Raw genomic sequence first — 27,293 nt, forward strand, 5'->3', positions numbered from 1 at the left:
CTTACCGTATAACGCAACAGCAAAAATGCCAAAAAAAAAACAGTTCGGCTGAATTCCAGTAGACGTATCTACACACGCATTGGTGACTTCACAAAATACTTGACTTTCAATCGTCTGTTTGTTTGTTTGTTATATACGAAATGGTATATGGAAATTGCAAAAAGATATCCAAGACGTTACCAATATGATGGAGCAAATCACGTGAAAATGTAATGTAGACAACGGTAATAAATCCTAGCTTGTTAAACAGAGCGATCATACAGTTTTTTGGGTCACGCCAGGGTCACGCACTTCGAACGTTGCATTTATTTATTTACTTATTGACTCTTAAACAATACCAGGAGGGATAGGAAATGGTCACAAGGTACAAGAAAAAAAACAATAAGCTAGATAACAAAATACCATCACTAAATAATGCAAAATCACTAAAATACTAAATAATGTACGATTACTGAAATAATATAAAATAGGTAAAATTTGTCATAACAGAGAAAAAAAAGAGTAAAAGTTAATATTACTGACAGCAGGCATTAAAATTTCAAGTAAGATTCTGCTTCCTGACTTCAAAGCTTTTACTTATGAAATGAGCTACATATATAAATATGTTTTCATTCTGTAACAATTACATTATCTTTTTCTCTGCAGGTATATTTTCAAATGCTGGAATCATATCCTTAGCGTTATTGAAAAGATCAATACGCAAATCATATTTGTTGCATTCCACCAGAAAGTGCATTTCATCCTCAATTATACCTTTGTTACACACGTCACAAACCCTGTTTAAAGGAATTTTTCATGCGACCCATTTAAATTTTGAGACTATGGTCACTAAGACGAAATTTGATAAGCATACTACGCAGTTCAAAGTTTTTTAGCTTAACTAAATATGGCTCAAGTTTTAAATAAGATTTGATTAGCCGATATGTTCTCAGTTTGTTTTTCTCATTTGCTTTGGTGCGGTTATCATTACGGACCTCACCTTTCCATTTTGTTTCATTTGTGCCAAGGCTAATTTATCACGGGTGTTAACTGAATATTGTTTAATAACAATGTTACTTCTAAATACCATTTACTTGTAACATTTCGGTTAACCACAGAAGCTTCCTTGAGTAACACATTATTGGAATTCATGTCCCGACTGTAATATTTATAATTTAATAAAAAAAGACTGGACCATTATTTTTAATACATGGTATGATTTCAATCTATACATAAATAATAAAAATGAGTTTATTTCAAAAGATGATGATTATTTAATGATTCGAGTTACACAGTTCCAAGTAAATAATCTGAAATCACATGACCTCACTTGTACCATGCAATCATTTAAAGGGCATATTAACTTAATTTTTCACAAGATAAATTACCAGAAACATTTAATGGCCACAGATTCAATTCGCAGATTATTCAATAAAATTGAACAACATTCATATTGCTGGTCTATTTGTGGGGGGCAAAGCTACGTCACAAAACATTCTATGTTGCTAATACGCGCCACTGTACCATGTATTTCTATGGGCTTTTTGCGAGCTGCTGTGGAACGCTAGACAAAGAGCCGGTGAAAACAGCTGAAGTAATCATGATCAAACTAATTTATGCATGTTAAACATGTAGAGGTATTCTTGTTGTACTGTTTATGGAAGTCTCAACAACTATCCCAAAGTACAGCTCCCTGACAATTTCCCCACCATGATGGTTACCAGACAGAGAAAATTCTTGAATGTTTGCCCCAGAGAATTGAGAATATTGAAAGAACATTGTTAACTGCCTCAATCGCGAAATTTGTGAGTTGAGAAAAAAAGGAATATATTGAAGCAGAGGATATGTCAATACAGTGAAAGATAATATGGATGAGAACATTGAATTTTTAATACTGCTACTTAATGCAGCATGTTGACAAATATGTTGATTATGGTTTGTCACAAACTAAAAACGATGTTCTTGAAGCTCATATGCAAATATTTGTTTGATGGAAATCTCTAAATGTGCATGTGCAGCAAATGTTTTGGTACGTACTGACATTCACCGAACATACATACGAGACATTTTCATTTTTCTGATATGTGCGCTTCAAAAACGTGTATCATAAATCATAATCCAATATGGTTCTCAAAATGCCACATAAAACAACAATTTTAGCATGTTTTTGTCAGGAGTCACACAATTTTTCCCAATACACACTTAATTTTTAAATCGCTAAAATGCTTAGCGACCATACATTAGGATTTATTGTCAAACCTTAAAAAGTTTTGATCAAACAAGGATTCACAAGTTATTCGTTTTTCATTTAATTTGAAATAAGTCAATGCCTGAAAGGATGGAAAACATATAGAGCTGTCAAGAACAAAGTAAAGAACATAATTAATGGATATGTCATTTTATGATGTACTGGTAGTCACCAATATGTTTTTATCGACGAGCAGCTGGTATTAACAAAATTGGTTGATCCAAAAATACATTTGCATGTAAGAAAGCAATCAATACGTGTAGATACAGCCACCTGTAGAGAGCAGTCAACAGATTTTTTTGAGAGTGCTGAAAATTACGAAGTTAAAATTTCATAGAACATTTATTATTCCATAGTCTTTTGGCAGTTGAGAAATCAACAGGGGGCAAAGCAAACAAACAAAACCAGTGTTATTGGTCAGACTGGATGCCAGAGTGACCTTTGGCAAGCACAGAGTGGGTCAATTTTGCAGTTAAACTATTAGTTAAGCTAAGTCTACTTCATTTTTTCTTTTTCTTTCTTTTCTTCTTCAGCTTTTTTGGCTACAGCCTTCTCTTTGGCCTGGAATAAAAAACAAATTTTTAGTGACTGTGTGCATTATGCGAGTCAAAGTATGTTGGAGAAATGGTAAGACTAACATAGACCTGTGCAGTCAGCCATTTTGAATGGAATTGCAAACTGACATGCATCAAAACCATCATGTGATATGTTCATACAGGTATGCCAGAGAAAATGTCAATGAAATTTTCATATGTTGGTGTTTGATGGCCACGCGTCGGTCACAAGAAAATAGAACAAACAAATAATTAACTTGCACATGTCTAAGATGTTTTTTTACAAACTTTCTTGCCCAAATTTTTCTGCATTTTTTTTTTATATTCTTCAATATTTTTGGAAATGAACCCTAATTTGGAGACAACAGTCAAAATTTGAGTCAGTTTTCATTTTTTACTCAAAATGAACCCTAATTTTGGAGACAACAGTCAAAATTTGAGTCAGTTTTCATTTTTTACTCAAAATGAACCCTAATTTTGGAAACAGTCAAAATTTGAGTCAGTTTTCATTTTTTACTCAAAATGAACCCTAATTTTGGAGACAACAGTCAAAATTTGAGTCAGTTTTCATTTTTTACTCAAAATGAACCCTAATTTTGGAGACAACAGTCAAAATTTGAGTCAGTTTTCATTTTTTACTCAAAATGAACCCTAATTTTGGAGACAACAGTCAAAATTTGAGTCAGTTTTCATTTTTTACTCAAAACATTTGACTATTTTTGTCCCAATCTTCTGAAGGAAAGTGCAGACTATAAACGGGACTATTTTGTGAATTTTTGATGAAAAGAAGGAACTGATGGTGAACAAGTTTAAGGACACAGGTAAATGTTTTTTGGACTAAAATGGCCACCAGTCAGATTAAGGTCAACGGAACAAAAAAACAAATCAATGTACATAAATAACAGCTGATGTTCAAAACCATCATCAACTAATGATAACGCACTGAACTGCATCCATTGAAGGACATGTATGTTATATTTGACAGTACTGTATATTAGACATAATGTGTCATTTTATTGATATTAATATTAGTAATCTCACCTTTTCAACTAATTCTACGAGTTTCCCTTCTCGTGCCAGCACCTGAATGATCTCCATGATTAACGGCAGATAGTTGTGTTTACGTCGTATATTTTCAATCTTAAACCAAACAAATTCATTAAATGAATATCTCGTACAAATTTTAAGTTTTCTGGTTGCTATACCGAATCGGGTGGGGGTGATGGGTGGTGTTTTATAACCAGTCACTCATGAGACTGTTGCTTTAGTTTTTTCACAAATTGAATATACATAAATGGTAACATGGATGACTACAGCACAGAATCAACTGAAGCTGATATGGTGAAATATCTGCCTAAAACGGTATATTACTGCTAAATGAATCAACATTGATGTTTGTTACTGTAGTGTAAAAGCCCATGTTCATAACTAAACCAACCAAATGCTGCTCAAAATCAGACTCTGACGCAAATTAAAATGGATTCTCATTTATAAGCCCCCTCTCCTAAAATAACGTACTTTTAAAGAAGAGGTTGGAACAGAAAATAGAGGGATGTTTCAAGCACACACAAATGTGACAACTTTGAAATTATTCATATTTTTACCAAATTACCTATCATGTTACCACTATAGTGATGTAAAACAGAAATTTAATTGTGTATTTTGCACGCACAAACAGTATAATACTATTTATTTTTAATGGTAAAGGTATTTGAGAAATGCAGATTTTATGAAAATGCAAACTTTACAAAATAACGCCTGCTTTTTTGATTATCTCAATTTTGATAACAAAACAAATGATGCCACCAGAAAAACAATCACAAGTTTGACTCTTACCTTGTATTTCCGAAACTTTTGCTCTTCATCGCTTATTAGCAGATTAAGCCGACTTATTTCGGATTTAATATCACTTTCACTTTGACATGACGCATCATCAGTTTCCATGACTTCACCCTAAAATTTTAACAACAAATTTCCCAACAATTTTATATTTATTGTACATCCTATAAACCTTTTCAGCAATTCTGTATGTGTTCTATTGTATTGTTATTAATTCATCAATGACAAGGTCCTATAATGTCCAATGTATATACCAAGTTTGAACAAAGTCCGTCTGTAAACAGCCAAGAAATGTTTGATTTTGATGATTTTTAGAACAAAAATGGCCGCCGTTCGGCCATCTTGAATCAGATCGTAAAACAAATTAAGGTGCATATGTATTATACATATTATACATACACATCATGCATGATGTATGTGTGAAGTTTGATTGTGATTAATTCAGGCATTTCTAAGATACAGGTCCGGACACATGCACGCACATATGCAGGGAGGTCGAAACATAAGTTCCCGTTTTCGGACTGCATCCGAACGGGGACTAAAATGCTACACAGATAACCTAGCTGTATTATAAATATCTCTGTTATAAAAAGATACCAGATTTTATTTGGCCGAGACTGATTTGTTTGCTGTGGCACAATTTTATTTAACCACATGGTCGTTCCACGGTAGATTTCATACCTGTCCTTGTAATGCTAATAATCTAGCTTCCAATTTTTCTTTCTCCCTGTTATAAATCATCTTACGCTCAGATACAATAGCCATCAGATTGAAGTGAATCTCTTCTGCACTATACCTGCAAGCAGAAAACATTGATGTACCATGTCATTCAGAGATGTTGCATTCACTTGTAATTAATAATTGCATAACTAGCTAACTGGATTTCTGAGACAGAAAAATACTTTCCATTTCAATGCAAAATATTTGTATATAGTGTAATTTTTACTTTTCTTGAAAGGCTTCATGTTTTCGCAATTTATACTGAAATTCAGGAAAATTTATTATTATTTGGTGTGAACACATTGAACACTGCAACTGATCACACTAATCCCAGAAGAAAGTCACTGTGACTCCATGTAAGAACGCCACATATATTTTCACTGCTCAAATTCAGTGATTTTTCTTGTTCAAGAAATTTAAATTCTACTTATCTCATTTCAGTTTACAAGACATGTCAGGGTGTATGCTAGACAATCAGACATCAACTTACAGGTTTTGCATTGTAACAGAGACTATGTCAACTGCAGGTTTCTGTGGTAATACAGCAACTAAAGGCTTACCTTTGCATTCTTTGTTCTATAACAGGCTTGACAACTTTCAACCAATCATTCTGATCACATTTACCTGCAAACAAAATTAACAATTCAATGAATTTCTGTCAGTATTAATTGTCATAGCAACACTGCATTAGAAGGTGCATACTATATGAGCAATGAGGAAGTGTGAGATAGAATTAAAAGAACCATGGCAGACTGAATATTTACCTAGATCTATTGGTCCATCCTTCAATCCATCCAATTCATACAGCCTGCCATTGATTGGAAGGTAACCAACAAAATGGAACACGTCATTATCTTTATCTGGCAGTTTAGAGTCAAACTCAAACATTTGTTGCCTGCAATAAAATTCATCTATTAAATCAATTCCAAAATATTCTTCACAACATTAAAGTTTCATTTCCACTTTGTATTATACAAAATATCTACCACCGATTATTGTTATCCCCATGAGAAATGATTAAATCAGTTGGCAACAAATCCTGAAATACTGGAGTATCAGAGACAGCCTGCATTAATTTTAATTGGTGTAATCACTCATACCATTTACAGGTATATCAGAGAACAAGTTTGATTTAAATAGATGACATGCTGTTGAAAGCGTCCATATCATTTTCATCTGAAGTCTTCCATCAAAGACTGTTTTTCAGAGATTTTACTATACAATCAAACACAGCCTGTTGTGATAATATTTCTCAAAAACCGTACAAAAATCCAAAGCCCTGATGATGCTTACAGGAGTCTGTAAGTTCTACAGATCATACAACGTGGGAGTGCAATTTCAAGTTCTGATATCTCGACTGACATTATTTTGTTTGATCGTACATATTGCGCATTTGCCACAGAAAGTCATTCTCGCCCTGTCAAAGTAATGTTTTTTCATGCTCACTCCAAACATACGTTGATAAAACCGATATTAAAGAACAATGACTTAATAATCATGAATAAATGTCATGAAAGCATATGACCAATCAGAGCTTGTTTTAGAACAAGAACACAGATCATTTGCTTATGTCATGAAAGCATATGACCAATCAGAGCTTGTTTTAGAACAAGAACACAGATCATTTGCTTATGTCATGAAAGCATATGACCAATCAGTGCTTGTTTTAGAACAAGAACACAGATCATTTGCTTATGTCATGAAAGCATATGACCAATCAGAGCTTGTTTTAGAACAAGAACACAGGTCATTTGCTTATGTCATGAAAGCATATGACCAATCAGAGCTTGTTTTAGAACAAGAACACAGATCATTTGCTTATGTCATGAAAGCATATGACCAATCAGAGCTTGTTTTAGAACAAGAACACAGATCATTTGCTTATGTCATGAAAGCATATGACCAATCAGAGCTTGCTTTAGAACAAGAACACAGATCATTTGCTTATGTCATGAAAGCATATGACCAATCAGAGCTTGCTTTAGAACAAGAACACAGATCATTTGCTTCTACAAGTAAATTGATTGGTTCCCTGTATTAGAAGGGAGGCACACTGATTGGTGATTTTAAGTGACACAAATTACGAGATGATCACAAGACAGGACAAAAGTCCTTTTTTCAAAAACACTTGATGCAAATCAGAGATTATGTGAAAGAAATGGTTATTTTTTTTATCACAGGTTGTTGGGGTAATGTTCTTGCTCATTTGAGAAGTGAGCATTTGGAATACAAAGATAACCATGTACATTTCTGTTACATTTCACTCTGTGGTGCTACTGGTTAGAAATATGTTTGATGGCTGCACACAAGAAACTAAGGTATAATGGAATCTTCCATGCTTTTAACTATTCATGAATATCTACATGTATATTACATACCTGATATATTAGCTTCCATTCACTTACATTGTGAATTCAAATTTACACAGATTAATAAATATAATAGCCATTTCAAATATTTTTATTGTATTTTCTATGTCATATTTTACTTACTGAATAAGGCAGAGACACACATGCCTGACATTATTTAAATTATTAATTTAAATCATTTAAATACACAATGTGTTTTTGGCATGAACAAGTCTTAAAATTATTATAACATACATACCTTGAAAAACTATTATGCACCTGTTTGATTGTTTCCGAATTACTTAAAGAGAGTCCTTTCATCTGGGGAAATAATAGTCATTATTATACATATGTCACCGTAACACCATAAGTTACAGCGTGCTGTAATTTTACGGTATTTTACAAGGTATTTTCATCCTACCATATTAGGAAATGCAAATTCCAAATATGTAATGATTACACGCGCAAGCATCCTCTAATAATAAAAACAAACACGGCTGCCACCAGGCTGTGACCGGACTCCACACAAAGAAGTTCGCTGATTCTGTTCTAAACATTTTGAATTTCGGCATTCCCATGGTGTATAATAGTTCCCAAGATGTATAATAATAAGGTTATTACGAGGAAACCTCAAAGTATGCACTCAGACAGTAGCCGTTTGCATCAACCTCTCGCTGTACTGCCTTTGTGCATACTTCGTATTCTCGTAATAACCTTATATTATGTCATGTTTAGGGTTATTATCTCTAATTCATAATTTTGGAAAATATTCTCAACTCACTCAAAATATTCATTTGGTTAAAAAGTACTATATTTTGCAAAAATTGGCCAATAAAATTGAATCCATTTTGATAAATTTTGCCTCTAGTGATGAAGCACAAGTTACATTGAAAAAGGTGACATGCTGTTGAAAGCATCCATATCATTTCCATCTGAAGTCATCCATCAAAGACTATATTTTTTAGAGATTTTACTATACAGTCAAACACAGTGGTCGATACATTGCACATCATTTTGACAAACAAGAAGTGCTCCATCACTAGAGTGTGCGCATATTAGAAATGGAGGATAACATATTCCAATTCAGACAAGTTTTTGGAGTTTTACTAAAACAGTCACATACTGTAAAATACTTTATTTTCACTTGGAATTAATTTTCGCTGAAGAAATGATTCAGTGAAAAAAAAATCCATTTAATATACCCTTTTTCCAATATTTTACATTCAACTGGACAAAAATCAGTGAAAATAAATTCCACACAAAACACCTAAAAAGTCTTTTCAGCGAAAATTAATTCCAGCTAAAATAAAGTATATTACAGTATATAGTTGTTATTATTGTTCTAATAGACTCAATAGTCAACGAAATAAGGTAAATATGAAGAGGGTGACATCATATTGTGTAAAAAACACTGGATGGCGACTCCAAGGCAAATACTTGTGCTACTGTTTTTATAAACAGATAAAAGATCACTGCAGTGTTTGTTTTATTTATTAGTCATATTAAAAACCATTGTTGTTGTTTTTTTCCAGAATTACTTGCACATGAAGACTTTCCTGTCACTTTTGAGCATCAAAAATGCATACATGTTACACAATATTTTTTCAAATAATTAAATTCATTCCTGAGATTATTTTAGTAAAAAATGGAATTAACAACATTATGACCCTAAAATGCTAGCAAAGTCAACAAACAAATTGAGTTGTGAAAACTTTACATCACAAAAAAATCATTAAAGCGTCAATGCACAGGTATGGTCCACAAAGATAGATCATAATTATAACAAGTTGTCTGTAAACTTACCGTGGCGTCAAAACTTTGTGAGAACTCTTTAAAATCAGTAAGTGTTGGTCCTAGTTTAACATCGGAGTGACTACAATTAAATAATATACTAAGAATGGCTTGAGTGGCACAGGCATTATTAATTACCTGTAAGTAATAAATGCATTGAATATAAGTGAAATTCATAAAATATCACACTGTTGTTTTATGTGAAAGGTTTGATGTATCAATGCAGTGTTGTAGTATCTTGGTGTGTAGATTGATAAGAATTGAAAATTAAAATATTCAAAATTAATATTCAAAATGAACCAATTGGATCCAGACTAGCACTATACACTAGCAAGTACTGTCAAATTCTTTATTTTCGATTGGAATTAATTTTCGCTGAAGGAGTGATTCGGTGAAAATAAAATCCAGGGAATATACTATTTTTCCTATATTTTACATTCAACTTTCCAAAAATCAGTGCAAATAAATTCCATACAAAACACCCAAAAAGTCTTTTCAGCGGAAATTAATTCCAGCTAAAATAAAGTATTTTTACAGTACCCAGATATAATCATGTGATGACACTGATGCAAAATAAATATATACATTATTAGCTAATTAATAATACATGTACCTAGATTATTTACAAACATTGAACAGAACCATGACATAAGACAACATGTATCAAGTTTTAAACCGTCTGAGGAAAATTACAAAATTAAAAATTGCAAATTAACAAATAAATGTTGAAGATGATTTGTTTATTAACTTGAATACAACCAGTTATTGTCAGGACAATGGATGGCCAAAATTGTGATGGCCACCAGTTGGCCACATTTGATCAAATTGCAAATTGAATTAACATGTACATGTATCCATTTATGACATGCTAATTATCAATGAAAATGATACATAGGTGACAGAGATTCTGAAATATGACTCCGGACGGACGGACGCATGGATGGACAGACGGACGAAGACTGAATTATAAGTCCCCGTCTTCAAACTTCATTCGAACGGGAACTAATTAATAATAAATGTTCCTAAATTATTTATAAACTTTGAACAGAACCATAACATAGACATTTTTTACTACATGTACATGCACATGTATCAAGTTTTAAACCGTCTGAGGAAAATTACAAAATTGCAAATTACCAAATAAATGTGAAAGATGATTTGTTCATTAAATTTCAATAAAACCAGTTATTGTCAGGACAATGGATGGCCAAAATTGTGACAAACATACACACATAATTGTTTAGTAACATCTGATATTTCACACAAAATATAGTTCAGTTCCTTAACTCCCTTAATAACCATCATTCATTGGTACAATGTTACACATATTTTTCTACAAAATACAAAAAGATTTAATTTATTTTGTAAAATTTGATTTAATTTCCCCAGAACTAGATTTTTTACTATATGTACATGCACAACAGCCGTGCATTCATGAATAAAACATAGCTGTAAAATACTTTATTTTCACTCTATGTGCTGAAGAGGACGTTCAACGAAAACAAAATATGGCGAAAATATTTTTTTCCTATTTTACATTTAAATCATTAAAATTCAGTGAAAATAAACTCCATACCACCAGCCAAAACATCTTTTCAGCGAAAATTAATTTTACAGTATAAAATGTTTAAATTATTAGCAACCTGAGTGTCAATCAAATACTAATGCATTAGAGTAAATAATACCATGAGACTCTTTATTACCTGCTTTGCAAAAAAAATCTGCTCTAGTCTGCTGTCCTGCACCACAGCACCTGTTGGTTCCTCACCTGGTCTCCATTTAAATAAGAATATAAGGCCATGTACTGGTCTATAATACACAAGACAATGCAAAGAAATACGTATAAACATATATAAACATAACCGGCACAGATCTAGAAGCAGTACCTACACACGAATTGGTGACGTCATAAAATACATGACCTTCAATCGGGGTCGTTTCCTCGGTATATACGAATTGGTATATACAAATTACAATAAAGATACTTAAGACATTACACATAAGGTAAAACAAATCACGTGACAATATAATGATAATAACGGTAATAAATCCTACTAGCTTAACAGTTGAAGAGAACGCTCATATAGTCAGTCGGGTGACGCCGAGGGTCACGAACTGTGTTGCAAAATGGCCGTGTGGTTGAAACTGGGTCATGGCGTGACGCGTGAGGAAGACATCATTAAACACTCAAAATCACAATAAAACGGGGAAGTGGTTGCATATTACGGCGTAGCTAACATGGGAAATAAAAAAACGCCCAATACAAACGACATGGGTTCGAATCACACTAGATACACACTCACCAGAACCGAAGCAATCAGAAACCAGCAATCGTTTTGGCTTTTCCGTTCAACTCATCGGAACACTGGAGTAGTTAGAAAAATGAACACCACTTAACGACCAACGTCGTGGCGTGGTACACAAGCGTGCCATCAAAATAAAACAAAATTAGCTTGAAAAGACAGTGGGTTCGAGTCCCGCTCAGAGCTACCGTAAAAACGTAAATCAAATAAACTGAAATCTCTCAAACCGTAAACAAGTAAACAAAGAACGTCGCAAAAAAATAATAAACCTCACAAAACTCCACCATACAAAACTGAATGAATAAATAATAAAATAACTAACGTCTTAAACTGGACGACGCGCAATTTGTTCAACAGTTTCCAGATTGTGACAAGAGATAAACAAGACCCAAGTCAAGGTAAGTTTTGTTAAAGTGTCGATGGCGTTCCCTATATTACGAAAACAATTCAGGCAACAGACGAATATCTTCTGTGGTGTTGTTGAATTTATACCGTGTCTGCGGAATTGTTGATTGAGGGTTCGAAGCCAGCAGTTAACATTTTGTTAGAAAGTTTCACAATTAAATCAAATATCCAATGATACCAGTATATTTATTTCATTATTTTAACAACTTGCAATGGTGGAAGTTGGTCAAACACGAGTTCTTACACCTAAATAAGTATCAAATATTTGTCGACACATTTATTCTCTCAACCTTGTAGAGGTGGAAATTAATTAAACAACAGGTATTTACTCACAAATATAATGGTCAATATTTGTCCATACATTCATTCTGTCAATTTAAGAACTTGTAATTGTTGGAATTAATCAAATGAGAGTTGTCTACACCAAAATAAGTTTCAAATACTTGTCCATACATTTATTCTCTCAATTTAACAACTTGTAATGGTGTAAAATAATTAAACGAGAGTTGTCTACACCAAAATAAGTCTAAAATATTTGTCCGCACATTTATTCTCTCAATTTAACAACTTGTAATGGTGTAAAATAATTAAACGAGAGCTGTCTACACCAAAATAAGTCTAAAATATTTGTCCGCATATTTATTCTCTCAATTTAACAACTTGTAATGGTGTAAAATAATTAAACGAGAGCTGTCTACACCAAAATAAGTCTAAAATAATTGTCCGCATATTTATTCTCTCAATTTAACAACTTGTAATGGTGTAAAATAATTAAACGAGAGCTGTCTACACCAAAATAAGTCTAAAATATTTGTCCATACATTTATTCTCTCAATTTAACAACTTGTAATGGTGTAAAATAATTAAACGAGAGTTGTCTATACCAAAATAATTCTAAAATATTTGTCCATACATTTATTCTCTCAATTTAACAACTTGGAATGGTGTAAAATAATTAAACGAGAGCTGTCTACACCAAAATAAGTCTAAAATATTTGTCCGCACATTTATTTTCTCAATTTAACAACATGTAATTGTGGGAATTAATCAAACGAGAGATGTCTACACAAAAATAAGTCTAAAATATTTGTCCGCACATTTATTCTTTCAATTTAACAACCTGTAATTGTGGGAATTAATCAAACGTGAGTTGTTTACATCAAACTAAGTATTTAATATTTGTTGAGACATTTATTCTCTCAATTTAACAACTTGTAATGGTGTAAAATAATTAAACGAGAGTTGTCTACACCAAAATTAATCTCAAATATTTGTCCACACATTTATTGTCACAATTTAACCACTTGTTAATAGTGGAAATTACTTAAATGCGACTTGTTTAATCAGTTGACATCAATGCAACTTACCCGCAGACAGTGCACAACAGAGTATCATTATTGAGCAATTATAAACAAGAACGTGTCTTGGCATTAGGGTTAGGGTCGGGTCAGTTATGGGCAACGGAATTATTAACAGGAATGTGTCTTGACATTAGGGTTAGGGTCGGGTCAGGTATGGGCAACGCAAATGGCAAACACCCAATTGGCAAGATGTACACTAACGGGTTATGGCATGCATATAGTTTACACAAGTAAAAACACAAAATTGGCAATTTTTTGGACAATTGTAACTCAATAATAGAAATATGTTGTATTTCTATATATATACACACTATATAGTCTTATCAAATGCAAACACATCCAGTCAATCCAATGTGGTCTTGTGGGTCAGTTCTCTGCATAGTGATCAGGAGGACCTGGGTTCAATTCCCTTGCCTGCCCATCTTTTTCTCGCAAACGCCATTTGGCAATAAAGCTAAATATGACAACAAATTATTTAATTTGCATGACTACCCACATAGCTCAGTTGATTTGTACTATGTCAGCAATGTGAGCGATCGCTGGATCGAATCCAGTATGTTTAGTTAGATTTTTGAATGCTAGTGAAGACAGTGCTCCTATGAATAGGACTTAAATCCTAACTCCTGTGTGAAGACACTCGTGGTACAGAGGACAAGACAGTGCGCTGGGAACTCAAAGATCGCAAGTTCGAATCACGGATTGGACACTCCTACAAAAGACATGAAAGACGTTAAAAACATAAACAGCGGATTCAAAAACTCAAGTCAAACAGAACACAAGAATACTACCCCACATGGAAGCCAGTCGAAGTCGTTGAAGAACGAACACAGTCGAAGAACGAACACAGTTGACAGCTGTAGGTCACGTGCAACAACAGACACGAGGAGCATGGCTGCTCTCCAAATGGGTCCCTTCTTTTGTATTGACCCCCTAAGGATTGCTAATCCCCCTTTCTAACTCTTCCCCCAAAAATAATATATCGCCCCTTTTAAAATGTATTGACCCACAAATTAATATTCATGAGCACAGAAACTGCTACGTCATGAATAAATTAGCATAATTTAAAAAAAAATTGCATAAAGTGTAGGTACTCCTTCTGGAGCTCTGCCACATAACCAAATATACTAGTGAATACAGGAACAGGCAACTGCGGCAAACATGTGTGAAAGCTCTTGGTGTGTAGCATTCTATTACTTAAGAGCCTGGATACGTGCAACAAATCATACTTTTTCATGCTGTATCAAATAGTTTTACAACAAAAAGAACCATTGCTTGGAACATCTAGTTATTTCTATTATTTAGGACAACAATTACCAAATATTGTCTGTAGTATATCATATTTACAACAGACTAGTTTTTGGTTTGAAATACATCTATCGAAAAAAGGCAATATTTTCTTTTATTTTGTAAACGTGTGGTGCAACTTTGGTTGTGAAATATTCAAACGTAATCGTGCCCGCTGAACATTCAAAATTCTAAGAGACATAACATCAAATAAAAAATATTCATTTTGCTTGTCGGTTTCTGCGGTTTAACAGCTGAAATACAAGATGATGGTGTTGTAAAGATTTACACAACAATTACAATTAGAACCATGTCTAGATCAGACCAGGAAATAATTTTTATTTTTTTTATTTAATTTGCAAAACTTAACGTGTGAGTAAAATTTATCTTCATTGAAACATATAATATTGGTCAGAATAAGAAATTAAATTGGTTACTGCAGACCTAACTTTCTAAGGCAACCAAGACCTATTTAATTATGACTCCCCTTCCACTCCATACCATTTTAAAGTTATTTTTATTGAAGAACTTGCTTGCATTACTGTGTTCAAGGGCAAGTTTTAGCTCGCAGACCATTTTAAAAAAAAAAACAAGACATGTGACACTTTAAAAGAAACGCTTTAAGGTGGTTGAAAGACTAGAGAAACCACTCACAACAACAAAGTGTTTTTTTGTACATTTTGTATAAAAAGATTAATTTTAGTGAAATCAAGAGTACTCGTAATCTTACTGATATTTCATTAAGCTGTCTTCATCCAGGCTCCAAATTTCTTCCACTTGTAGTCCCTGGCAACCTGAAATCACCACAAATTCACTGAATTATGGGAAGTCTCCAATCTGGTGAATTCTCCCGATTTCGATATAATCTCCATTTGGAGTAAAAGTGTGTTGTTGACATGACAAGCCAAGAATCGCGACATATACACACAGTGGCAATATTGTAGGCATATCAAATCATGAATCAACAAATACCCATGCAACGCGAACATAACAAGCGGTTACCTTATGGCCTTATTGGCCCCAACAAAGTGTGGTCGGTGTACGTTGGTCCCAATATATGTCATGATGTTACAAGTTACGGGTCATTCCAGTTTTTGTCCACACCCCCCCCTACGGATGGGTTAAATCCGAGGGGTCATATTTCTACAAAAAGTATGGATGGTCCAATTCCGAGAGGTGTCATTTTTTGACTATTTTCTTTTCTATATCCACACCCCTACAGATGATTTAATTCCGAGGGGGGTCATATTTTTGATATTTTTTTTTTCATATCATGCACACTCCCCATAGATGATATCCATGCGGTCGTAATTTTTAAGCTTCCAAGGGGTAGGTTTGTAAAAAAAAATCTGTCAGCCAAGAGACCTGGGGGGAGGGTGTACGCCCTTTTAAAATGCATGCAGTCATACATGGCTGTACCCCTGCTCGCAAACTGTTTTAACCCAAGAAAATCTATTTATTATTCTACGACTGTGCCGATCAAGCCCACACAAACATATCAGTCGCAACTTAGAATAAAAAATAAACCAATGTGTTGGGGCAAATAATTCATGTGTATACTTGATACATTCATTTAAAAGAGTCTGACTTGTACATTTCAGTTGTTCTCAAATTTCATTGGCATCCATGAGCTGGAATAGTTCACATTATAAATTAAAAAAAAACTCAACTCGACATGTGGCTATTACATCGGACATTACAACACTTGTATACATTTTATTTATAATATTTGAAATCTCTGTATTTTACTGGCTGGCATAATTAGAAAGTTTCGCGTTCATCCCCTTTATTCTAACTCTAGGCTCGCACGGCAATTCACATTTATTGTCAAGACCATGAATGACTGGGAAATTACAAGAATCACAAAAATTTCTAATAGAAAATTAAATAAATTTGCCTTAGTCAAAAGCTTGGAAACTAGTCTATAATAGTTGGCAGAAGAACATTTGTTTTATTTGCCTGAGCCTTGGAATGAAAGACGTACATAATATAAAATATGATTTTGTGAATATACATCATGCATGGTCTCAGATAATGTTTAGAAAGTTTAATGTTCCGCGTAGACCAAATATAATCACGCAAAGTATAAATTCAAAGTGTTTTAATACATTGGTGAGAGGTCGCATGCACTTAGAAAAAAAAGCCGAAGTCAAAATTTGGTACAACATACGCCGCGACAACTGAGTGATCAGCGACATCATTTTGGGGCGCAATTGAATTCAAGTACTTCTTTGCAAAACTTGCTGTGCTGCGATGCTGACATCAAGTGTATGTTGACCGAAGTTTGGCACGTTACCTTAGCAACCCCTTTTGTTCTTGCCTTGTGTGTCGTTCTAGTCAAATTGTTATGATTTCCGCAACTTGTACACAACTCTGTACTGGCTTTTCTAATTACGCAATTTTGTTTACAATATTGTACCGGCTCTGAATATTTCAACATTGTAATTGCTTTCATAATAATTACGCAAACTCAAGTTATTTTTACTATTGTTAGGGTACTGACCAGGGGTATTGGGTCTGTGAGTATCTCAATATTACCGATTCTATAATGTTGCATTCGTAATAATTTTGCAAACTTACACATATGCGCATTTAAATCATTGAAAAAGATAGTAGTCTAGTAGATAGTATTTTAAATACTTCATCGATGTTCCTATTGTGAATTATTTTATTCGAAATGAAGTGAATATGCAATTTAAACCATACAATAACATACCATATCATGCGCAATGTTTAAATTTTACTATAATATAATATAATAAACTCTGGGCAGTGCATTTTGATTACATTATTCTTGTACATTTCAACTGATAACCACAAGTTTGAATTACATCCGACGATGGGCAATGACCTCCAGAGTTCATGCACTGACATTTAAAGCAAGAGAGTTGTCATCTACGCATGCGTCCATAGTGTGTCTACCCATGCCTACCCTTAGCTGAAGTTGACAATACATAAATACATACATTATGTATTATTTGGTTAACTTGTGTCTTTTGTCACACCAAAATGGTTCAATATTGCAGGGCAAAAGTATTGAGGACTGTTCACAATTATAATTATCAAACTTTTGACATATCATATGAACATTTAGGTTTTAAAGTTGTATTATGTTTTAATTTTTGTTGAAAATTTATCATTTCCTCTTTTCAGAAATATGTTTTACTATACAGCATACATTATAAGGCCTGAAACCAGTTGGTTTGAGTTTTCAACAACTTAGGGAGTCTCAATTCAACATTGTAAATAAACTACTAGCATGAACTTTTGTACTGCTGGCAGGTTCTACTGTTATCACAATAATTTTTTCGCTAAGTTTCGCTGTGTTATAACATTTCTTTTCATTAGTTTACGCTTTTAATGTGCAGCCAGACTCCACAGGCCAATGTTGGTAAGTTACTCACTGTTGCATCATGGGATTTAAGTTGTTTTCCTAACTTAAATAACTTGACCATTTTTCAGGCAAAACCCATAGATGTTGTCCTGGATTTTGTTTTTGGATTTGGTTAAGGGGGTCAAATTAACCTATTTACAAAGGGCTTTCAACTAAATATAAAACATAATATATACAACTTTAAATTAATGTTTTTGTGACATTAAATCCAAAGCAGTAAACCTGTGTATTAAAGTTTTACCAATAGTCATTAGACCTTGCAAATTATGAGCAATAAAAAAATGTTATTACACTCTACATATATATATATGCACTCTAGATGTATATTTTTGCATTTACACTGAGCGCCATATTGCTTCATACATATGATTTGTGAATCAGTCCGCAAATTACCTGGCCATTCAGTTGAACGTACTTCTACATTGCAATTACTAGAGACATATCACAATAAAAAAAAAATCAACACCAATGACAAAAGTCATTCAACTAAAAGGTGCACAAAGCAATGTGGGACACAAACATCCCTCTAGGTGACGTCATCATATTATGACATCACTCTAGTTGTGCAGACCCCCCCCCCCCAAAAAAAAATCATTGACTCCTTCCAACTGCACTGCTCTTTGCAACATACCATACCAATTTCTGTTTTATAATTAGAAGACCCAAGTAGGCCACTTGCAAGTCACACTGCTTTTTTTCCGAGGGGTTCTGTTTTTGTGTGCATCCGAGGGGTATAATTTTTTCACATACCCATCCGTATACGTCAAATCAGTAGTTTCCAGGGGGTGTGTTAGTTAACAAAAATCCGACACCTGAATGGTGGATTTGAATCCATAGGGTGTCATAACCTTAATATCCATCCGTAGGGGGGTTGTGGATAAAAACTGGAATGACCCTACGCCTACGCCGGGCCACGTGTGTTGTGTTTTGGTTACGCGTTTTGTGATAATGGTGACAAACATTCAGTGTGAACAGAGCTATTATTGGTGTGGAATAAGTGACAATATCACAGTGAAAGTCATTTTATAAGTATCTCACCGAATCCTTTGATCAATTCGGTGAAAACCCCTGGATCACTTTCTATAGTACACCAATCTCCGGCAGGATCCGCCATTTTGAACAGCACAACTGCGCATGAGTAAAGGATCAACGAAGAACTATACGTCCGTACCTTGCCCGCATTGGCTCAAAATATTGACAGTCGTATCACTTGCTGTGGCAGACGAACAGAAGTACATGTAGTCCGTACTATATGATCATTCGTCCCTGTATCATCGCTATCGGGACTAATTTCTGGGGTAGAAATGTAACCATAGTGAACGTGGTTAACAAAGCAATGATATAACGTATGTTTTACTACGAATTGTTTCTGCACTTACAGTTCAATACTCCCCAGAAGACGGAAAAGGCCAACTCCGAGTCCGCATCATACCTGGTACCATGAGAACGAAAGCGCATGAAAAGGACGTTTTATATGATTAAATCACGGTATGCATCACAAAAAGCATACATTTTCTATGATGCTTTAACGGTGATTCATTTTAATCCAAGGAGTTGCAATAGCCATTCTTCAAAACAGCGTCCGAGTCCAGAGAATCCGAGTCCCTGGTAAAAGTAATGCAAAACGAAAACGTGTATTACCGGTATGCGTGGTTTTCAAACAGACAATCACGTCCACGCACATACGAAGTTTGTGAATATTAAAAGTTGAAAACAACACAAAAACTTTTTTTTTCTTCTTCACAATGATAAGATAAACACAAAAAGGGTTATTTTTTAAATAGCAATGTCTTAATTAATTTTATTTGTGAATGTGGGCGAATCTCCGGGTGAATCCGTATTCCATCATACTTGGCGTTCAGAATTCCTTCGCAAATATTGTTTGCTTTTGATGTTTTTTGCAAATTGTTTTTTTTATATTTATCATGATGTCTAAATGCATTTACTAGAAGCGATCAAGATTGTGAGAATACAATCATATATACTCATACAATAAAGCAGAGAACTATAAGAAAAACATACTATATATATATATATATATATATATATATATTATTATTATTACCATAGCGTTCGCGTTAGTTCACATGCCGTTGCACTTTTGTTTGATATCAAACAACTTGCATGTTTAGGGTCGAGATTATAAACATATATTACAGGAATTTGATAAATAGATTGTTTACTTATTGCATTTATTAGTCGTAACTTCGTAAGGCACATCCCTGTAATCACGTGATCGTGCCAAATTCTGCAGCGATTCAAGTTTCAAAGTTGGCTGATCGCATCTAATTTTTATGAAAAAAGTACGAGAGCAGTGGACGGCGGTGAGTTACCTCAGCTGACCGTTTGAATGAATTAAGATAGACTATCTGTAATCATAGACCCTCCAGTAGAGGGTCTATGCTGTAATGAACTAATTTGTATTCCTTGGATCGAATCTGGTATCTCGACGTGTAAGCACGGTTACTAGTAAGTGTTATCAGTTACAGACCCCTGAACACAAAGACAGTGTTCACTATATTGTTCTCAAATTAATGCCGATTAAAAAGCAGTTACGTCAGTTAATAAAATAATTTACAGGTTTTAATGGGATTGGAATGTGCAAAACTTGTATATTATGAAAGAGGATAAATTGGATTACATGGATATTGAAAATGCAAGGAAAGTTGTTTCGGGTAAACAACAGAAAGCTGTTAGTGGGAATCTCATCTTCACCTATGATTACAAAATTATTGAGTGACTTTGTCAATGAATGTTTAGATATTCGGAAAGAGAAAACAAATCAAATAATTTGGAACAATGAAAAAATGATGGACAATAATAAGATATATTTTGATCATTCCAGGTAAAAAGATATGTTAAGGTGGCGCTGAACTATGGTTTATAGGAATTTTAAACAATAATACGCTACTAACAAGTACGTTAATTTTGTCATGTTATATACCATATGAGTGTTAGATCTCTATGTCGAATATGATGTGATACCCTGGCAAACTATAGGCCAACCCCACGATATCGCCTCGAAAGACATCACGACCTTGCCCCGAAGGCGCGACCTTACTAGGGAGTCCGGGGCATGCGCCCCCTCAATTTGGAAATCTAGACCCTCTGAAACGCTATTTCCTGCATTTTGAGGTGCAAATTTTGCTGACACAAAGGGTTTCGGCTCGTTTTTAGTTACTATGGTTTTTGTGTCACGGTGGAAATTGTACTTTTTTGATAAAAAAAAAATAAAAAAAAAAAAGGTTTTAGCTAGATTTTGGAGGCGACGTCCCCAACGTTTTTTTCAAGGGGGGGGGGCATCGCCCCTCTGCCCTCTTGTGCCGCCGCCACTGCTGTGTCATGAAAAGCAAAACTGTTTTGAAACATCGTTTTACCATCGTTTAAAAACTGTTGACTGGTCCATGTTTTCCCGTGAAAATGTGCTCATAAAGTAACATGATTTGTCCAGATTGGCATTTATCTTTACGAATAAATTTGTGTTTCAATATATCATCTCATCATTACCACAATTGTCCCGTGACATCTAACGATCTTTAAAAGATGAGGAGCTTTTATAAGCCGCCGGATCATGCTAGAAGATGAAAATCTTCTTTGACGCCCTCAACGACAACAATGCGTACTGCGATAATACCGCCACGTTTTCTGTATTTCCACTTCTGTTTGTAGGTTTACGTTTTCTATAATATGTCCACGATGACTTCACATGCCATCCGACATTTATTATATATTTTCGTGAAATATTCTGTGAATACGCGTACAAATGGAAATCAGATATGTGTCTAACAAGTCCCAGACATTTATTCAAATTTAAATATTTACCAGTATAAGATGAAAGTTATCTTATAAATCCGCGTTCAATTATAATATCAAATCAATTTCAAAATATGCCAAGACATGTTTTTCAGTATATTTAAAACACACATACAACAAAAAATGTCTGCGATGAAAAAAGTTTATTGTTACTGATATGAACCTTCGGGTTTAGGGAAGCGTAGTAATAGTCAGTGTTAACGAGACTCAACAAATTCACACTTAATTATAATTTATTAAATTTGCAGCGTGATTATATGTTTACCATTTTTATCCAGGTGAAGTTCTATCCCATAAGACATTGCAAATATATCAAGTAACATAATAGTTTGAGTTGTATTATGAAGCCTGGGTGTTAATAAAATTAGTAGCATATATACGATCATACGATCATAATCGTTTTCGTGGTTTAAATCTTGGTTGGTTTTATCTTCAGTTAGCGCCCTAGCAGCCCAGGAAAGCACTTTCGGCGATTTGAATTTTTGGCACAATCAATCATATTCAATCAAGTTATTAAGAATATTAACGGGTAAATCTCAGAATGATATAGTGAACATTTTCTATGTAGTTGAGGGTCTGTACATTTTTAGAAAAATCCGATGAATGAATGAATGAATCTACAAAGTGAATACCGTAAAAATAAGAATAAAATAAAATAAAAAACGCGCCGCTGGACAATAATAAATAACTTTGAATAGTGTCATTAGGAATGAATTACTCGGTCATATTTCAAATTACTGGGGCATCAATAATGCTATGTTGCCATGACAACTATCTTGACTGATTGGAAAATTGTCGTTGATGCACAATTTGTAGCGATACTGTCAGTCTGTACAATCACGACAATCAGGACCAAAATTGTGTAATTAAACTATCGCCATGGAGATATATATTCCAGATACTATGTTCAGCTTCAGACGTCGGTGACTCGTCTCTCACGACTGACTGTGACAGAACAGTGAAATGTGAGTAAATGTCATATACCTTTTAGAATTGTTATGGGGAAATGATGACGAATGCTGCTCCACTCAACATGAAATTCTGTCCTCCGCGACCGAAATATTGAATAAATATTTATTAAACTGAACTTTAAAAAGGACTTATAGTATGTTTGAAATACGAAAATCGTTGACTTTTAAAGTACAATGCAAGTGTACACATGATGTCATTGCCGAGGCTAGCGACATGACATGGAGCGATATGACAATTGTGCAACAATATCTACATAATGGTATCTACAACAACGCAGATGAAACTTAAAACCGGCGTCTACTCTTTATTATATTCACATTTAATGTATTTTAGACTATAAAAAACAATTCACCATGGTATTATAATTATATTTATTGTACCACGTCTTTTGAAGAATGAAAACAACTTTCAGCAAGATAGACGTCTACATGGACTGGTAATATCAGTTAAATTGGATGCACTTGTTTTGTACGTAGTGGTTGTTACTTCACTGATTGAACATTCGGTAATTCCCGATCATCATAATAATAACCAACGTCTGGACTGTGATTGTCGTGATTTTTGATGGCAAAAAAATAAAAGGCGGGCTTTTTGCAATAGCGAGCGAAGTGAACTATTCCAATGCCACTTGTAAGTTTGGCTGTTTTTATCGCATAGTCATAGATACGCCCACAGTCCCTTTATCACTGTTGTACGTTCTTGTGAGGGTCGACGGGAGTTACTGCGCCCTCACCGACGGATTCATTAGTAAAGCGGACGTCGGGTCAGCGAGGGCGCAGCACACTTGCAGACGATTAATGTAATCGGAACATTTGAATGTCACTCAGGTCCAGCCTGAGCAATCTTTTCTTTAAAAACTATGATTAAAGATAATGAGAAATTGAAACTAAAATGTGTTCAAACTATTTACATTAAGAGGTTTCAAGTTTCAAGTTTATATGTATCATATATTAAAGTGTTTCCAGGGTATTTCAATGAAGACATATTTATGAAATTAACAAGTTCAGAATTGTTATCAATGAACAATACATCATCGATATATTGATTCGATATTACACATTTATTGTATCACCCAGAATTCGGCACAATTAAGTGTCGTCCGTGACTATTAGCCGGCGTGGATGTATTTCGATACGAAAGTTATATCGCGAATGTTCATATAGGAGTCGAGGCCCTTCTATCGTGGGAAGATTGTGCTGGGGTAGATGATCTTCTGACTGGTGCCGACTGTACTCTTGCGTATAATAGTTTGGTTTTTCTATCCTGACAAGGCGTCGAATACAGCATTCTTTGCAGCATTTTTGCTTGTATGTGTTCATACTGTATTGTGGTGCTGGCGATGTGCGGTCTATGGCGTATTTTGGACGTGTTCGATGTACTAGTATGATTGGGACAGGAGATCCGTCGAGCCCCCGGTATGTCTAACTCTTTCGACGACGATGAGGATGACGTCGATGGGAGTTTCTCTGTTCTACGGCCCTCGCATCCGTTTGTGAGTGCTGGTGGAGTTGACTTAGGCCGATTGACCGAAAGTGGATTGCTGCTAGGCGTTCGACTCTGCGACGCTGTTGTAGGCCTCCTTATTTTTTCCGTTTTACCATCACAATTTACAGTTTGGACAAGTACTTTAGCTGAAGAAGGTTTTTTAATAACATTTACCCCCGGATCTGTATCACTGTGCTTGGAAACAGTGTTAGTGAGAGCAGTTACATTCCGCGAAATGGGTGCCGACTTGACACCCCTCACTCCCCTAGAGGTAACCTTTGGTGGAGCCACTTCCCGCCACGCCCCTTCAATCCACGCAATTTTTGGTTTTTGAGGTGGCAATGTGCCATTACTAAAACCACCGTTTGAATGCGATGGCGGCGCAGTCGTTGGTCTTTTCATCTGAGCGGCAATCATTGCCTTTTTCCTTTCCATCGATTCTTTCGATCTCAATCCATCTTGCAACTTATACAAAGAACTGTTGTTTTCAAATACAATCGACCCGGTTTGTTTCCTTTCATGTCTTTCGATGCTAATTTCACATTGTTTCTGAAATAATTTAATCAACTTATCGAGGTACTTCGCTTCCTCTTGAGCGAGTTCGCGTTGTCTGTATCTTTTCACGCGATTGATGTACCCTATCTCTCGCTTCAGTTGTTCAGAATGAACCTTACCAGTACGGTATTGGACTTTCAAACTGCGCATGTGCTGACGACGGTGGTATGCCTCCACGTCTTTGCGGACCATACTGTCCATAACTGTACAATAATTAATGCCAGTGATATGACGTCATCTTGTATTTGTTGCACCAAGAACTGCATAAATACCAATACCGTAATCTGCAATATTAAAATGAAAGAAATACAGAATTATGCTCAAGTTATTTGATACTGTCTCAATATTGCGTGTCTACATGATGATAAAAATATCAGGGTCAAAAGTCAAATATATGACGTAATCGTACTGGCATGACGTCATTAGGAGCCTTAGCAAGCACCGCTCAACGTCATATTTAAAATGCATTTGATTTCGCATACAATATACAACAACCAGCTGTCCGGGAAAAAATGAAAATCACAAAAATAGGGTGCAAAATATAAACCAAAATATTAGCGGGTGCATAACACAAACGAACAGCTGGCGATTACGTATATTCCGTTCCAGGTCATTCGCAATTCATGTTATTAATCGTTTCACGTGAGCGCTTTCGCAAAGCCTGCACATCTAGGCACTGCAGCGGCAAAACAAATTCTAAAATTAATATAATAATGCATTTAACCCACTCAATTGCATATTAGAAACATTATTCTGTAAAATATTGAAATTGAAGATGAAGATGAAATAAACACGCAATGTCGTATTCACTCATAGTAACGATAAAAAAGAAATAAAGTGAATGTCTAGGTAAAATACAAAAGAAGGCGCGCGTGAGATATCATCTTTTTAAATAATTATTTTTTTCTCAACACGCATTTTATTTTTAATGACCAAATACTAAATTGAATACTCTCATACTGAATATGCCGTACTTAAATCACTGCACACAGTCAGCGTTATTTTCGCATTCTAATCAGATTTTCTTTTCAGACACAAATACAAATGAAGATTTTTATATGTAAAAGGAGTATAGAATCTAGTATTCTGGTTTGCTTTAAAGCAATTACTGTGGCTAATGTATGTATGTAAGTCTGGCTTTAAACCGTGCATAGCTGAATGCGATGTTGTTCTCGTCAGTTATATTCCCATTACTGAGACGAATAAATATTCGCCAGTGTGTCACGCCATTTTACCCACAATACAATCGACGATATCGCACTCTGCTCCGCGTCCCCATATTGACAATGTAAATAATGTAGCAATGTCTATTGTCGCCGGCGCTCCGTTGTAGATTTTTCAACTTGAACTATTCGATTACATGGCGTGGCCGTATCAAGGGTGTGAAATATCAGCACAACATCGCGCATGTTATTATCAGTATTTGATATTTAGATATCATTGTGGGTGCTACTAGTTTTACCAAACGTTCAATTTTTAATATTTATCAGCACCTTGTGTTGGCGATCGTTTCGACTTCTCATTCCATTTTGCGTTCGAATTTTGTTGATTAGTCTTTTATTTCAGGCGAATAGGTCCATAAAAATTCACTACAAACAATACGCAACAATATTACAAACAACGTCCACAATTATAAGAATAACGCATTAAAATCAAAACAAAGAACAAATTAAGACAGTGTCGCTTCCAATTAGGCGGTGATGAGATTATAAGTGCTCGAATATATATATATACTAGTAGTTCAAACCAATCTGCAATATAATATGCCACTCTTAACGTACTTACAATTTGTATACGATATTCACACCAAACATTGAAACAATACTGTATATACATTTACTAAACTTTCGTGAAATAACGTTTGCTAAATAAAGTTTTGATATATGTCCCAGCGCGTATGGATTCACAAAGCTTCGCCTCTGTTCTAAATTACTGCATTCCCAGATTTAACAACTAAAGGCAATGTCGATACTACTACCTACCTGAAAACCAAAGCCTTGTCTGTATAAAAATGCACATAGGAATGTTATGTTTTACACTGTGAATTAAAAACAAATATTTGCTGTAAACAGCTTGGCCATTATTTGCATTCCGCGATAACAAATAATTAACCCGGAACATTAATATATAAGCTAATGTACAAGAGGATTTCTGAAACAGTTTAGCCATGGTAACTAACAAAACGATGTTCGATAACTGTTCAAACAAATGCAAGATTATTATGAACCATCTTCAACAATTC

The 27,293-nt window shown here is 34.6% G+C and overlaps 1 protein-coding gene across 1 annotated transcript; it reads right to left on the bottom strand.

Annotated features, from left to right (window-relative positions):
• Nucleotides 1–19,355, bottom strand: LOC102804855 (ubiquitin carboxyl-terminal hydrolase isozyme L5-like). Its single transcript, XM_085492458.1, has 11 exons — nt 19,265–19,355; nt 15,563–15,626; nt 11,183–11,288; nt 9,492–9,617; nt 7,948–8,009; nt 6,105–6,235; nt 5,901–5,964; nt 5,302–5,416; nt 4,618–4,734; nt 3,823–3,921; nt 1–2,788 (listed from the first exon to the last, which is right to left on the bottom strand). Exons 1-11 carry the CDS (start codon nt 19,338–19,340, stop codon nt 2,723–2,725), a joined length of 1,026 nt encoding a protein of 341 aa, XP_085348584.1. The 5' UTR covers nt 19,341–19,355; the 3' UTR covers nt 1–2,722.
• Nucleotides 19,356–27,293: the final 7,938 nt, after the last annotated feature.

Source organism: Saccoglossus kowalevskii, chromosome 17 (assembly GCF_978046115.1).
Source record: "Saccoglossus kowalevskii chromosome 17, keSacKowa6.1, whole genome shotgun sequence".
NCBI lineage: Eukaryota > Metazoa > Hemichordata > Enteropneusta > Harrimaniidae > Saccoglossus > Saccoglossus kowalevskii.